This window comes from Sminthopsis crassicaudata, chromosome 3 (assembly GCF_048593235.1).
Source record: "Sminthopsis crassicaudata isolate SCR6 chromosome 3, ASM4859323v1, whole genome shotgun sequence".
In the NCBI taxonomy this organism is placed as follows: Eukaryota; Metazoa; Chordata; class Mammalia; order Dasyuromorphia; family Dasyuridae; genus Sminthopsis; species Sminthopsis crassicaudata.
Genome location: NC_133619.1, coordinates 426,894,696 through 426,908,674, shown reverse-complemented (window position 1 = coordinate 426,908,674; position 13,979 = coordinate 426,894,696). Strand labels below are relative to the sequence as shown.

The 13,979-nt window shown below is 36.8% G+C and overlaps 1 protein-coding gene and 1 long non-coding RNA gene across 2 annotated transcripts in view; one reads left to right on the top strand and one right to left on the bottom strand.

Annotated features, from left to right (window-relative positions):
• Positions 1-12,482, bottom strand: part of FRZB (frizzled related protein) — a 51,080-nt gene extending 38,598 nt beyond the window's left edge. Inside the window, 3 exon segments of the mRNA XM_074302935.1 lie at positions 706-753; positions 11,888-12,328; positions 12,331-12,482. Coding sequence (XP_074159036.1) covers positions 706-753; positions 11,888-12,328; positions 12,331-12,358 — 517 coding nt within the window. The 5' untranslated portion in view covers positions 12,359-12,482.
• Positions 4,026-12,990, top strand: LOC141562791 (uncharacterized). The gene is made up of 2 exons (XR_012488246.1): positions 4,026-4,185; positions 12,476-12,990. It is a non-coding gene; the product is annotated as an uncharacterized LOC141562791 (long non-coding RNA).
• The last annotated feature ends 989 nt before the right edge of the window (positions 12,991-13,979 follow it).

Sequence of the window (13,979 nt, the reverse complement as noted above, 5' to 3'; positions counted from 1 at the left end):
TTCTGCTTCTGCCATACACTAATCATGAGTAAATCCATTCATATTAGGTGCCCTTAATTAATTCTCTGAGACCAATGATAACCTGTATCAGTAATGGTTTCCACACTAGAATTTCCATACCCTGATTAAAGTACAAGTCTGAATCTCTTCTCACCTTCCACAGCAAATGATAGAGTCTTATAAGTATTGGTCACTCCAATCATATAACCATGTAATATTAAGATTACCATGTAATTATATTGCCATGTAATATTAAGATGTTAATTGCTTTATTTAAAAAAAAAACACATATTGAAATTATTCACAGAACTGTCCTAATACTGATCATAATGATCAATGTCTTTTAACCAGGTTAGGCCTTAAAAAAAAAGCCCAAGGAAATTTGAATATATTTTTAAGACAAAATTATAAGTAGTTCTTATCATTTAAAATACAAATGTGCCATGCAGCTCTTTAAAGAAAGGATAAAAAGTAACATTAAAACAAAGACAATTGATATAATCCTCCACTCCAATGGATCATAAATTTGGTTTCAGACTACTTAAGCCTAGAGTTGCAAAGTTGCCATTTTACACAATATATTTTCAGTTTCAATAAACATGACTTTTTGGGGGAAAAAAAAGAATTTACTTACATTTAATGCTATTAACTAAAAGAAAAATAAACATATTCAGAATGCAAGTATTTGACAGATAAGATACTCACCAGGGCTGGCACCTCTACAGTTTCCATTGCTAGAATCCATAGGAAAATCTGCAATTGATTCATAAAACATGTAAAGATTTATTAGTAAACTTGTTTTCAGAATGTTGGCATTAACCCACAAATGTTGGTTAACATGTAAGGCACTGTTCTATAGTATTAATTTGACCCCTATTTTGGCTCACTAGGTCAGATCTTTTCCTTCTTCCTTGGTTCCTTCTATATCCCATCTCACCCAATCTATAATTGCCACAGCCAACCCTACTCCCAAATGCTGATGGATGCATAAGTTTTAAAATGTTCCATTACCAACCTGGGCTAATCTCTTCTTCCTTAAGCAACCTAATGGTCCCTCTACTGCCAGAGGTTCCACTATATCAGTGCCAGACTTAAAGCAAATCTAAGTAATAATGATAGCCTTACTGCAGTTTGAAACTACTGAGGTCAGCTTCAATCTCCCCTGGAATCAGAGAGGATAGAAATGTCCCACTATGACAAGCTATCCAGTATTTTCTTAAAGGGATTTTGCTAGAATATGAATAATAGTATACAATGGAAATTGAAAAATACCCACCTTATAAGAACCTTATTAGATAAATGGTAGAAATGTTATTATTCTAAGACCAACTAGGGAATACAGTGGATAAAGCAGGGGGCCTGAGTTCAAATCCAGTCTCAGAAACTTCATAGCTGTCATTTATTCTATTTGCCTCAGTTTCCTCATCTGTAGAATGAGGAAAATAGTAACACCTATCTCCCAGTGTTATTGTAAGGATCAAATGAGATAATAACTGTTAAAAAAAAAAAATGAGCACAGTGCCTGACACAAAATAAGTACTATGTAAATGTTGTTTATTCTTATCCTTCTCATCATGAGAATGAGGAAGCTGAGGCTCTAAAAGTTTAAATAATTTGTCCAATGTTACATGGCTAGCGAGTGTGTAAGACTGACCCCCAGGTTTTCTAACTTTTAAATCCAATATTCGTGCCAATACATGAGGCCACCTCTAGGAAACGTTATTAAAAATTGATCTTATTTTAAAAAATTAAAATAATACCAGCTAACCTTAATACATAAGGCAAAGAATTGATCTCAGTTGATATAGCTGGGTCTCAAGGAAGGGAATATATGGGTTCAAGCTCTGTCTTTGACCTTTAATGGTTGTGTGGCCCAGGACAAGCCATTTAACTACTTAGTGACTCTCTAAGACTTTATGTTGAAGTTGCCTCTTCACATTCACATGTGGAATTTCTTTACTAGGAATTCAAATGATCCATTAGAGGAAGGACATATTTATAAAGCTCTAGGCACAGTGCCTGGCATGTAGTAAGCTCTTAATACATGTTTATTCCTACTACTAGCATCACCCCACAACTCCTTCCCTAAGAGTTCCTGACACCAAAGAAAGGTCCAGTAAAATAAAAAAACAATAAAAATAATGTCACCAATAGATAGTACTAGTAATAGTGATAGTAATAGTGACATTCATAAATGCAGTAATAAAGGGTAATATATGCTAAGGCTGAGTGCTTTCATTTTCTAATTCTGTAACAATGAATTTCATTAAAACTATAATATGTCTATTTGTTTTACATGATTTTTAACATTTCAATTTGTTTGATTAAATGAAAATTGTTTCATTATAGCCAAAAAAGTACATATTTTCCTTAACTTGTATAAATTCACCTCGGCTTTAAGTTTTGGGGAAAAAATGCAATTCTCATTCTGATCTTTTGGTTCCAGCTCAATGAAACTATACAATGACAATTCAAATAATGTGACCACTTTCATGGGATTTGTTATTTGCATCAATGAGATCTAGCCATAAACAATATCTTATTTACTTTATCCCAGAAGGAAATGGAAGAAAAAGGATTTGAAGCCAAAATAATTATCTACCTTTTCTAAGGAAGGATAAGTAAGTTTAGGGAAGGCAAGCCCTTTTTCTCTCTGTGTTTTAGACTGCTCTGAGAGATGTTTTAGTTTATTGTTGGCAGAAGGTGAAGAATAAAGTGGTAGAATGAGTAATCTAGACCACTGGTATCAAACTCAAGTAGAAATGGAGCCACTAAGGTCTACATAAGGAGCTCTGCAGGCCACAATATAATTTAGAAAACCAAATATTAACATTATCTATGTTCTATTGTATTTTTATTTTGTTAAATATCCCCCAATAACATTTTAATCTGATTCCTTCAAACCATCCACCATGTTTGACATCTATGATCTACATGAATGATCTCTATAGTATGGTCTCTATATGGTCTCTATGGTATTATCTAGAGATAGATCTAACAAGAATGTTAGAGGACTGGTAAAAGACAATAAAACTTGGGAATTAAAAGATCACTGGGAACTTTGAAGAATGCAGTTTCAACTAAGAAAGAAGTTAAGGATGAGGAAGTTGAGAACCTGGGAGCCAAAAAGGATAGGTTTGTTTTGTTTTTTTTAATAGGAAAATAGGAATATTCAGAAGAGAAAACTAATTGAAATTTTGTTTTGTTTTGGAGGGGGCATAATGCAATTACAATCCATTCACTCTTGCTTATCTCTTCCTACGAATCCTCATTAAAAATTATAAGTGAAAGAGAGGAAATGTCTCTTATCTTAAGTTCTTTCAATATAAGAAATTATTATATTCAAATATAGTCAGTCAGTCAAAATACATTCATTAAGCACATATTATGAACTAAAAACTGTGCTAAGTGCTGGGGATATAAAAGAAATACAAAAACACAAAATACAAAAGAACAAAACTTTCAAACTTCAGAAAAATGAATTTTGGATTACTATCCTTTTGAACTATCAAGGCTGTTACTCTATTTCCTTGGCATACAAATGAATGAGAATTGATTCCTTTTCTTCCCACCATATAAATGAAAAGGGACAATTAAATACAATAAACATTTATAAGGGACTACTATGTGTGAAGCATGCTGTTTAAGAACCTGGGAATACAAAGACCAAAAAAAAGTTCCTTTTCTTAAGGAGTTTACACCATAGAAAGGAGGAAGGGATTCAACACATACATGGCAATGTAAATAGGAAGTAAGTTGGTGAGGGAGGAATATATCAACAAGAAGGAGGAATAGGGGAAGCTTTCAGCAGAGCTGAATGAATTAAGATTCTGAGAGACAAAATTCAACAACCATGTTACTAAGTGCCTATTTTGTGCTAAGCATGGAAGACACAAAGACAAAACAAAAATCAGTTCCTATTTTCCTGACCTTACCTTCTACTGGGGGTTGCAACACACAAAGATGAGTAAATGTAAGCCCTTAATTGTAGAAAGTCAGGTGATTTCAGTGAGTATAGTACTGGATTTGGAATCAGGAAAATTCATCTTCTGGTTTCAAACACTTGCTACCTTAAACCCCTATTCATCTCACTTTCTTCACCTGTAAAATGAGCTGGAAAAGGAAATGGCAAACTACTCCAGGATCCTTGCAAAGAAAATTCTAAATGAGATAACCAAGAATCAGGTATGATTGAACAAACTTATGATTATTGTTTTAATTCATTATTAGGGTGCAGCCAATGTCTTCATGAGTGAAATTTCATTTCTTATCAGGTTTCACTGTACCTTTCTGCTTCTCAGTCCCAGATTAAAATAGTTATAGAAACTCTGTGTGATATACTCAGGGGCTCAGAGATCTTGAGTTTAGATCCCAATTCTATTTAGTACTTCTGTAAGTCTGAGCAAGTTCTTTTATCTCTATGGGTCTCAGTTTTTTCATCTGACAAATGAACAGTTGACAGATTTAAATTTAAATCTCTAAATTCTCTCTATCTCTTAATTTAGTAGTCTATGCAAAGAATTAGCCATAAATAAAACTAAATATATACTGATATAGAATATTAGCAACTATTTCCCCTTTATATCATCCACAGTAATTTATAATTTCTATAATTTCAATTACAACCAAAATAATTTACTTATGATTTCTCCAAAGGAGAAATAATAAAGCCAATTTTTCTCTTGTCTTAAATTTTCCATTTCTTTAGATCATCCCATTTTCCCCCACTCCCTTAACAACCCTGTGTATCACACTAAATAATTCTTCCTTCTTGGTATTAATTCCCTCAAATATTTTTAGACTGGGGCTAAAGAAAAGGCTCTCTGTTTTTCCTGGAGTAGAGAAATGATTCAGCTGCAGTTCATACATGTGAAAGTTTGCTTCCCTTAGATTCTGCCAAGAGCAGGAAGACCTTAAGTAATCACTTGAGCAAGAGATTTAGTAATATAAATTATGGTGATCAACAGAGTTAAACCCAGTGGACAAATGAGTAGAGAACCTTTGGCAAACCAATGAGTATGCTATGTAAATCTTTATTAATATCAGTATACCACAGGTGATTTTGCATACTTTGTCTCAATGTTTCTGAGATAAAGCAAATTGCCTTTCAGGGATTTCCTTGTATCTGAGATTCACACCTATCTGCATAAACTAATATTCAGATTGTTAATTCTAAAACAAAAATAAGGTCTACCTTTCTACTAACATTCCAACCATGAGACATATTTCTGAACAGTTATAGATTATACTTATATAATACCAACAAAATTGATTGAAAAAGAAAAATTCAGATGAAACTTGTAGTCTTATCTATTTGACAAGAAACATTTGGTTTGGCTGAATTTTTCACTGAATTTATGCACTGAATGGAAAAAGTTAATCAATTATATTGTCAACTATGCATATAGACAGTCCTAGAATAAGTGTTTGACTTGAAGAAGTTTTATGTCAATTCTACCATTGTAAACTATTTTTAAATTAGTACTGGGATGTAAAGAGTCTCTGTACTAAATTAAAGTGACCAGTTTTGTTCATTTTCAAATAGTTCTGATTTTTTTTCTAACAATCTGTAAAGTTTAGTTCTAAGAAAGTTTATTCTTCAAAATGAATAACACTAAATGGTCCTTGGCATAAGAGACAGCTAGGTGGTACAATGGGTAAAGCACCACACTTGGAGTTAGAAAGATCTGAATTCAAAAGTAGCTTCAGACATTAGGCAATGTGACTCTGGGAAAGTCACTTAAACTCTGCCTCCCTCAGATCCCTAAACTTTAAAGGGGAAATAATAAAATTTACCTCCCAGGGTTGTTGTGAGGATCAAATGAATGATGTTTACAAAGCACTTTGCAAATCTTAAACTGCTATATAAATGCCAGCTGTAAGGAAATATCTAGCATGTCTAGTATGAAGACAGAGGCCAGACCTATCAAGATTCAGGACAGATGCTTCTTATAGCTTCAAATTGAGAAGTATATGAGTTATTTCATGAACTACCATAAACAAACTAATATGGAGAAGGGAAGGGAAATAAACATTTATGTAGTGCCTGCTATTTGCCATGCATTAGGCTAAGGGCTTTTCCCTAACACCTCCAAATATTGTATCATTTGACCCTCACAATAATCCTGGAAGATAAATTCTATTATTAGCTCCATTTTACAGTATGGGAACCAGAGCAGAAGTTAAATGACTTACTTAGCTAGTAAGTATCAGAGGCAGGATTTGAATCCAAGTCTTCCTGACTATAGGCTCAGCATTTTATCTACTGTATCATCTAATCTAATTGGAATGCTTTTAAAATTACAATGTTTAAGTTTAGTGAAGAAGCAGTGAAAAATAATCAATGGGAAGTGGCCTTGAATCAGGTGGCCAAGACTCAAGTTCAAAACTTACTTATAACCTACTCATAAGACACACTAGCTCAGGGATCCTGGACAAGTTACTCAATCTCTCCCTGCCATGTATACTCTCCAAAAGTATACATTACAGAGTATGAGCCTGTATGTATTGGTTAGTTTCCTTCATGGACTTTCCTGTACCAGTGAAATCACAAGTCCCTTTAAAAAGGGAGGGGGAGTAATAACTATTTAGGGAGAGTAATAAGCATTTATTAAGTGCCTATTCTGAACTTATAAGAGTGGTAGGCACTCATAAATATTATCTTATTTGATCCTCACAACAATCTTGGGAGGTAGGTACTATTAGTATCCCTATTTTATAAGAAATGAGGAAAAGGTAAGTGACTTGGTCAAGCTCACACAACTTGTTAGTATCTGAAGTCACATTTGAATTAAAATCTTCCTGGCTCCAGGTTTAGTTTTCTATCAAATATACCATCTAAATATATATTTTTTTTAATTTAATAGACATGGAAGTACAAAAACAGTTCTTTGCCTTTACATAAGAAATGCATAACAGATCAGTACTAGGCTTCCTCAGTTTGGCACTGGACCCCCAATACAGGAGGAGACAGATTTTTATGCATTAAAAGAAAACAAGTAAGAGGATAAAAACCAGGACACCAGATTAGATAATCTGATTTCTAATTGGAGGAAAGATTAGAGATTTTTCTAAATTGGGAGGGGAAGAGCCAACAAGTACTTAATTTCCTGAAATCAAAAAAAGAACTGTCCCACTCCCTATCAAATGTCTGTATTCAATCAAAGGAACAAGGAAACAATAGCTGATTTATCAGCATGAGCCAGTTTTCAGAAAGACATATGGTTTGCTTGAGATGTATAATTGTGAGAAAACTCCTTGCTTCAATCTTTGGATATGACTAGGTTTCTGGTCAGCATAACCTAAGTCTTTAGTTAATGGTCTCTAAGCAACAGATAGAGGTGGTTCAGCTTCCCAGTCACAAAGGGTCAGGTTCAAACAATGCAGTAAAATTTTCTCACAATTCCCATAATTGAATAAAGTTTTCTCACAAGATAGAAGTTGGACTAGATCCATAATTAAATAGAAAGGGAATTGAGTTAGATCCAAAATTGAGTCACAAGATGGAGCCAGTGTGGTTCACTCAATTCCCACAATTCCCTCAGTAGTATGACTGTAGTTCGGTAGTTTCTGACCCCATTTTGGGTTTTTTTGGCAAAGATACTGGAGTGGTTTGCCATTTCCTTCTTCATTTCATTTTACAGAGGAGGCACTGACACTTATGGGGTTAAGTGACTTGCCTGGGGGTCATATAATTAAGTATCTGAGGCCACATTTTCACTCAGGCCCTCTTTATCCCAGGGCTGGCACTCTATCCACTTTGCCACCTAGAAGTAGTCAGACTCTAACTTTGTAAAGCAGAGCATTGTTCCTAGCACAGGAATTTCTCTTTAAAAGTATCTTCTACTTTAGCCAATTTGAAGACTGAACATTTAATGATAAGGAAACTTACTAAATTAGAATTTCTCCATGTCTTCTATCTGACTACAATTTAAAGTTTAGTCTTGGGTCCATGATGTAAAAAGTATAACCTTGGAACCATAATCCCAACAATGGAGGCCCCCTCTCCCTCTCTGCTTTGTCCTATCGAAGTGGAGAAAATTAGATAAGCTAAATGCACCTGATCCTTGCTCCCTCCCACCAGTCCAGTACCAGTATAGTTTACCGTCATAATCCAACTGGCTAGTTGGAAAAACAACCAATTTATCTTCAATGCCTTTACTTGGTTCTAGTTCTATAGAGAGCCAGGCTTAGAAAATTACTTTGCAGGTATTAACTCCCACTGTATCATTCATTTCATTTACTAAAAAATGATCTCTTCTGGTACAATGTGACTCTACTACCTTACAAAAATCCTTAGCGTAACTTTTCTACTTTGGTTGTTGAAGAATTCAGCTTATCAGAATAATTTGGAGAAAAAGCCCTGATATGATAGAGATTTAGTCTTCAAGTCACAAACCTGGAATTCAAGGGTCTCTCCTGACACACAATTGCAATATGACTGCAGAGAAATCATTACCTTTTCTCTGCCTCATGCAATTTTCTAAAAATTTCACAAGACCTTATAATATAAAAAAGTGGAAGGAGTTTCCCCATATCTTGAGTTCTCCTATTGATGAAATCACAAATTTGCATCCTATCTCCTTCTGGGCTACCCCCCAAATTATAATGATTTCTGACCAAATATAAAATGGCAGTAAATCTTAACAATGGACAATAATAAATGAGAACATTCCATTCTTAAGAAATCACAAGCCAATATGCACCCCAAACATGCCTGAGTAAGCTACTGACATAATCAATTTTCTTTTATTACAATGGCAGGAGTGGGACTTGTTGTTGTTGAAGAAATTTTTTTTCAGTTGAGTAGCTAACTTAAAATATGTGTTAAATAAACCTTTGAAAACAAAGCAAAAACCAAACCAAACCCCTAGTTCAATTTTAACTTGTAAAGTAATCCTCCAAAAACTTTTTTTTAAAGAGTGAAATAGAAGGTGATGAGATATGTATATGACTTTTGCAATTAAATGTGAATAGCATCAGGGATTCCAACTGAATTCAAGATTGAATAGTACAAATACTAATATCATGAAAGGAGAGAGCTAAACTTTCAGTGCCAATCACTAGATGAGAAGCTATCTTTCTAAGAATCTGTGGTGATAGGCATTATGTTGTCTTAAAGGGAAAAATTAAAAGATTTCTAAAAGAATTAAAGTTTAGCCCTTGATTCTGGCTATTTCCTTACATGCAATGAGATCTTCCAGTAAAAAATTTGTTGTTACCATGCATTTGAGTGTATATGTTTGCACAAAGAAGGATATACACACACAACACATGTGTTCACGTTTTTGCTCCATTCTCTTTTTGGAACTTTTTTTTCTATTAAGGACAGGTCTGTAGGAATCATGAATATTATAGCATTGGAGGAGAGGGAAGATCAGAAATCAGCTTCCCATTGACTGAAAGAATGTTTTCATGCATTTCACCTTGGAATCATTCAATGAGATTATTGTGCTACGTTTGGTCTGGTCCTCACTAATAGGTAACTTGGGGGCACTTTTACTGAAACTGCTTCTCTTCAGCATCGAAAGGGATTGCTTTGAGAAGTCTTGACCTGGCCAAGCCACCTTCAGGTCCAATATCTCTATAAAATAATTTTTAAAGCCCCACAGCTTCTATGAGGGAAGTTTACAAACACATGGCAGTGGAAGCCATTGCAACCACCCTGTCCTCAAATACGGTCCAAAAGAAACAGCAGCCTTTAGGGTCCTCAATGATCAACAAGCCAAGACAAATTCTATGGTACACTGTCTCTATAATGAATACTGAGGCTTTGGACTCAGTTGTATTATTTAATTAGCTCTTGGTTCAGTATCAAGTAATAACAACTTACATTTCTGTAGTACTCTAAATTGACAAAACTCGCAACCTCAATGCCCAGTATTATTATTGTCCCATTTTTGGTAGATGTGTAAATTTATTTCATTGACAGAATTTAAATCCTAGTCTTCTTATATTAAATTTGGTTCTTATTTCCTTATACCACACTGCCAGGCCAGAGGAGAAAAAAAATATTTCATAAGGTGATAATGATGGAAGGATAGAGACCAAACCTGAGATTTCACTGGTATTGAGGTGAGGACTCCTGCTATCAGTGTATTGTCAGACTGTAACTGAACTGCTTGGAGCACTGACTAGTGACTAAAGCCAGTGTGTCAGAGGCATGATTTGACTATGCCAGGCTATCTCCCAAAGATAATAAATGATGCTGAGCCATAGTTGGAGGAGGGGAGGAAAGAAAGCAGAAAACACAGAAATTTCTATTGAAGAGCATTTCAGTAGTAAAAGCTTTTAAGTACGTACTACCACTGAAAAGCAATACTATGGTTTCCTTCTTCCTCTGCTTACCTGATGCTCCGTGAGCTAATATGCATAGAAAATAGGAAAGGACAGCAAAATGAGGGCAAAAGAGGATTTATAATTTTTCTAAAAACAATATCCTGATCATCAACAGTTACCTGTAGCTAGTTATATGTTGAGGGCACAGGTATAAGAGGAAAAATAGATGTTTTAAAAAGGAAAGGTAACAGAGAAAAGAATCCATCTGAAACATGAGGGCAAAGTGGTTTTTTGTTTGTTTTCAAGAGCTTTCAAGTATTGAGCTTGCTTTTAAAATTGATGAAAGATAAAGTTAGAAGTCTGCATTATATGATACAGGAGGTGGGGTTAGCTGGATTAAACAGACCAGAATAAATTTGTTTCATTAGGATATTAGATCTTACAGGGAGCACAATTTGAATGAAATTTAATGGGCAATGATTGGTTCCATTCTGTATAGAGCTGCAATAAAGTTTTATGGTTATGTGTGGGCAAGACAAGATAGAAGCAAAAGGAGAGTTAAAGGGATTAGGCTGCCAAGAGGAAAAGAATAAAATGAAAGTATAAAAAGGTCAGGCTACTTAGACAATAGAAGGAAATGTTGAATGAAGAAGGAAGCATCAGAATACTGGAGAAAAGCAGAAAATCATCAGTAGTGCACTGTTTCCAGTATGCACTGAAGAACTATTTATCTCAGTGAAGCAAGAGAGGGAATTTAAGGTAAAGACAGTTGCCCAAATTAGAATTTGGCCAGTACACTGCAGTAACAATCTATGCATTGTAACAAGGTTACATAAAAAGTGGCTTCAAGAGGAAAAGAGACCAGTTTTCTTTTTTTTCCCAAAAAATCACAACAGAAAGTTTAAAAACACTGTGCTTTCTGTCAAAATGAGGAACTCGAGGGTCTCTATTTTAGCTTCTGTGGGGAACTGTCAACCAACACAAATCACAACCCATTTCTTACTTAGTAGGTGGGTCCTAGGGCATTGCTTGAGGAGCAGAGATGTAGCAAAGTATCAGAGGTAGATTGGAATTCGGGACTTCCTAACTCCAACCCAAAATGCTATCTTGAACTTGATGCTGACTAAAAGACGAAAGTGAAGTTATCAAAAACAAAAACAAAAACAAAAACTGGGAAGAAGGCGTTATTGTGGAATATTAAGAAGGATTAAAGAAATGCTATGAGAAATGCAGCCTAATCAAAGAAGCTTGCTAGTGTAAGCAAAGTGTTGTTCCTTTGAGTTCATGAGAGGTAGAAAGACGGGACTATTTAACTGTGCATTAAGATATCTAATATGAAAGGACTGGATGAAGTGTAAAGGGAATGAGAGATCATGTGTCGAAGGCAAGGAGCATCAGTTTGGAAGGGTAACAAGTCAAGATTAGGAGGGATTTTTGCTGGGTAGAGAAATATTAAGGGTGTGAATATCATTCTGAAATAGGAGATTAGATCAAAAGGGGAATGGTAAAATGAGATGGGGTGAAGGCAAAGAACCAGCATTAAAAGTGGAATAGGATCCAACAAGGGAAGAGGTTATTTAGGTGAGGTAGAGACAGATCCAGCACTCACCAGCTCCATCAGCAGTGACTATGGCCTCTGGAGAGATGCAGACACCTCTATCATAGACGGGCAATTCTTCACAGGCCAAGCTCTCTGGCCACGAGTGTCGATATTTGATGAGGACGGGCTCACACCCCTGTCGAGCTCTCTCACACACAGACTTGCAAGGCTTGATGGGCTCATGCTGGAAGTCAATGGTACAGATAGGCGCATACATAGCACAGAGGAAGAAGAGGAGATCTGGGCTGCATCGGGTTCCCAGCAGGCCTTCAAATTGTTCAATTGCCAAGATAGCATTTGCCTGGGTGCTGTGGTGCAGGTGGTTGGGCATCTTAGTCATGTTCCAGGGTAGAGACTTGCATAGAGGGATGCGAACAGGTTCACAGGCTGCACTCTGGGCTCCCGGAACCTGGCTAAGGAAGATGCCTGCCATGCAAACAGAAGCAGCAGCAGCATCTCTCCAGAGCCACAGTCAACCATAATCCCGGTAGAATACGAGAGAGTCTAGAAAGTTAAAGCAGGCAGGGAAACCCTTTGGCTCTTCTTTCCTCCTTTCGCAATGATCAGTGAGTTTTGTTTTTTTTTTTTCCCTCACAGCTTTCTTGGATTAGATTCCCCTGGGATGTCCTACCGGCTTCTCACAGAAGTCACTGCTAGGGCTGCTGCTGCGCCTGCTGCTGCTGCTCTCAGTTCTCACCAGCATCTATTCATTTCCCTCCGTCTTAGGCAGAAACATCAGACTTCCCAGAAAAATTGGATGAGATGAAAATAAGAGGAAAACAAACAAGCACAAAAGTGGAATTCAGCTGTTTGTGATGGGAAGTCCAAGTCGTCTGTATCCCAGAAAGCAGCTAAAAAGCAGCTTGGAACTCTCCAAAGGAAGAAAAGAGGAGAAAAGTGGGAAAGCAAGACGGCGGAGGAGGGGGAAAGTGGGGATGGGGGAGGGGGGAGTAAAGTGGGGAGAAAATGCCTTATTCCCAAAGAGGATAGAGAGAAAAAATTAAGGAAGTGTTTGCAAGTCTTGAAGTTTAGCGGTTTAGGGAGAGGGTGCGTAAGCACTGAATTTCGGAGTAGTGTTGCGGCTGCTAGGAGGGACAGGACCAGCTTTGAAATGAGGTCTGTGCTTCCAATCCAGCTCCTTTTTACTTTCGCACCTCATGGCCAAGGAGGGAGCTCCACCTCCTGCCAGAGTCCCAGCCCTCCGCAGCCTTCTCCTCTTCTCAGAAAAGAGGGGGAGGGAAGAGAAGGTGATGGGGGACGTCAGTGAAAGGGGGTTGCAGATGGAGATGGGGGAGGGGAAATAGAGAGCTAGGCAGATGAGATGCCCCTGAGGCAGCGTTGACTCAGTTCCTATAAGACACCTTCCGTCCCTTCTTCCTGTTTGTTCCTTTGGAGAGCTGGAGCCCCACACTCTTACTTTAATCACTCTGTAGTGTTGAACTGGAGCGGGGTAATGGGGGGGGGGGGGGGGAATAAAGAGGAGAGAGGTAGAGAACTGAAAGAAAGGCAGCTATTGGAAACATTATAAAAGTCGAAGGTAGCAGACAACTTCAAATAGCGATGGTGCGAGTGTGTGGCCACTGGAACGTAAACCCAGCAGTCCGGAGCATCATTTAAATGAGCGATTGGGATGGAAAGCGGTTACTCTGCAAGATATATCAGTCAAAAAACTCAAGACACAAGGATCAGTTTTCCCACTGATTTCAATTTGCTCTATGTAATCATAACTTCTCTTTGACTTCCAATCACCAGTGAAAGAAACCAGACAGTTTCACCAAACCACTTGGGAATTTTGCTTAATTGTTTCTGATTTTACTCTTTCAAATAAAATGGCTGTTATCAAATGCTTCTGGATATCTCCTTCCCCTAGCCCTTTAAAGAAATCTATGGGAAAATTGCACCATGCTGAGGGGAAAAAAAAAAAAAAAAAAAAAAAAAAAAAAAAAAAAAAAAGCCCTTCCCTCCTTTAACCTCCTCCCCCCCTCCACCCAGATGTATTCAATCTAGAGGAGAAAATAGAAAGCAGATCTCCTCACAGTCTGCTTCTTCCCACTAATGTAACCTCCCTCTCCCCCACCCCCACCCCCCTTCCCTTTTCAGG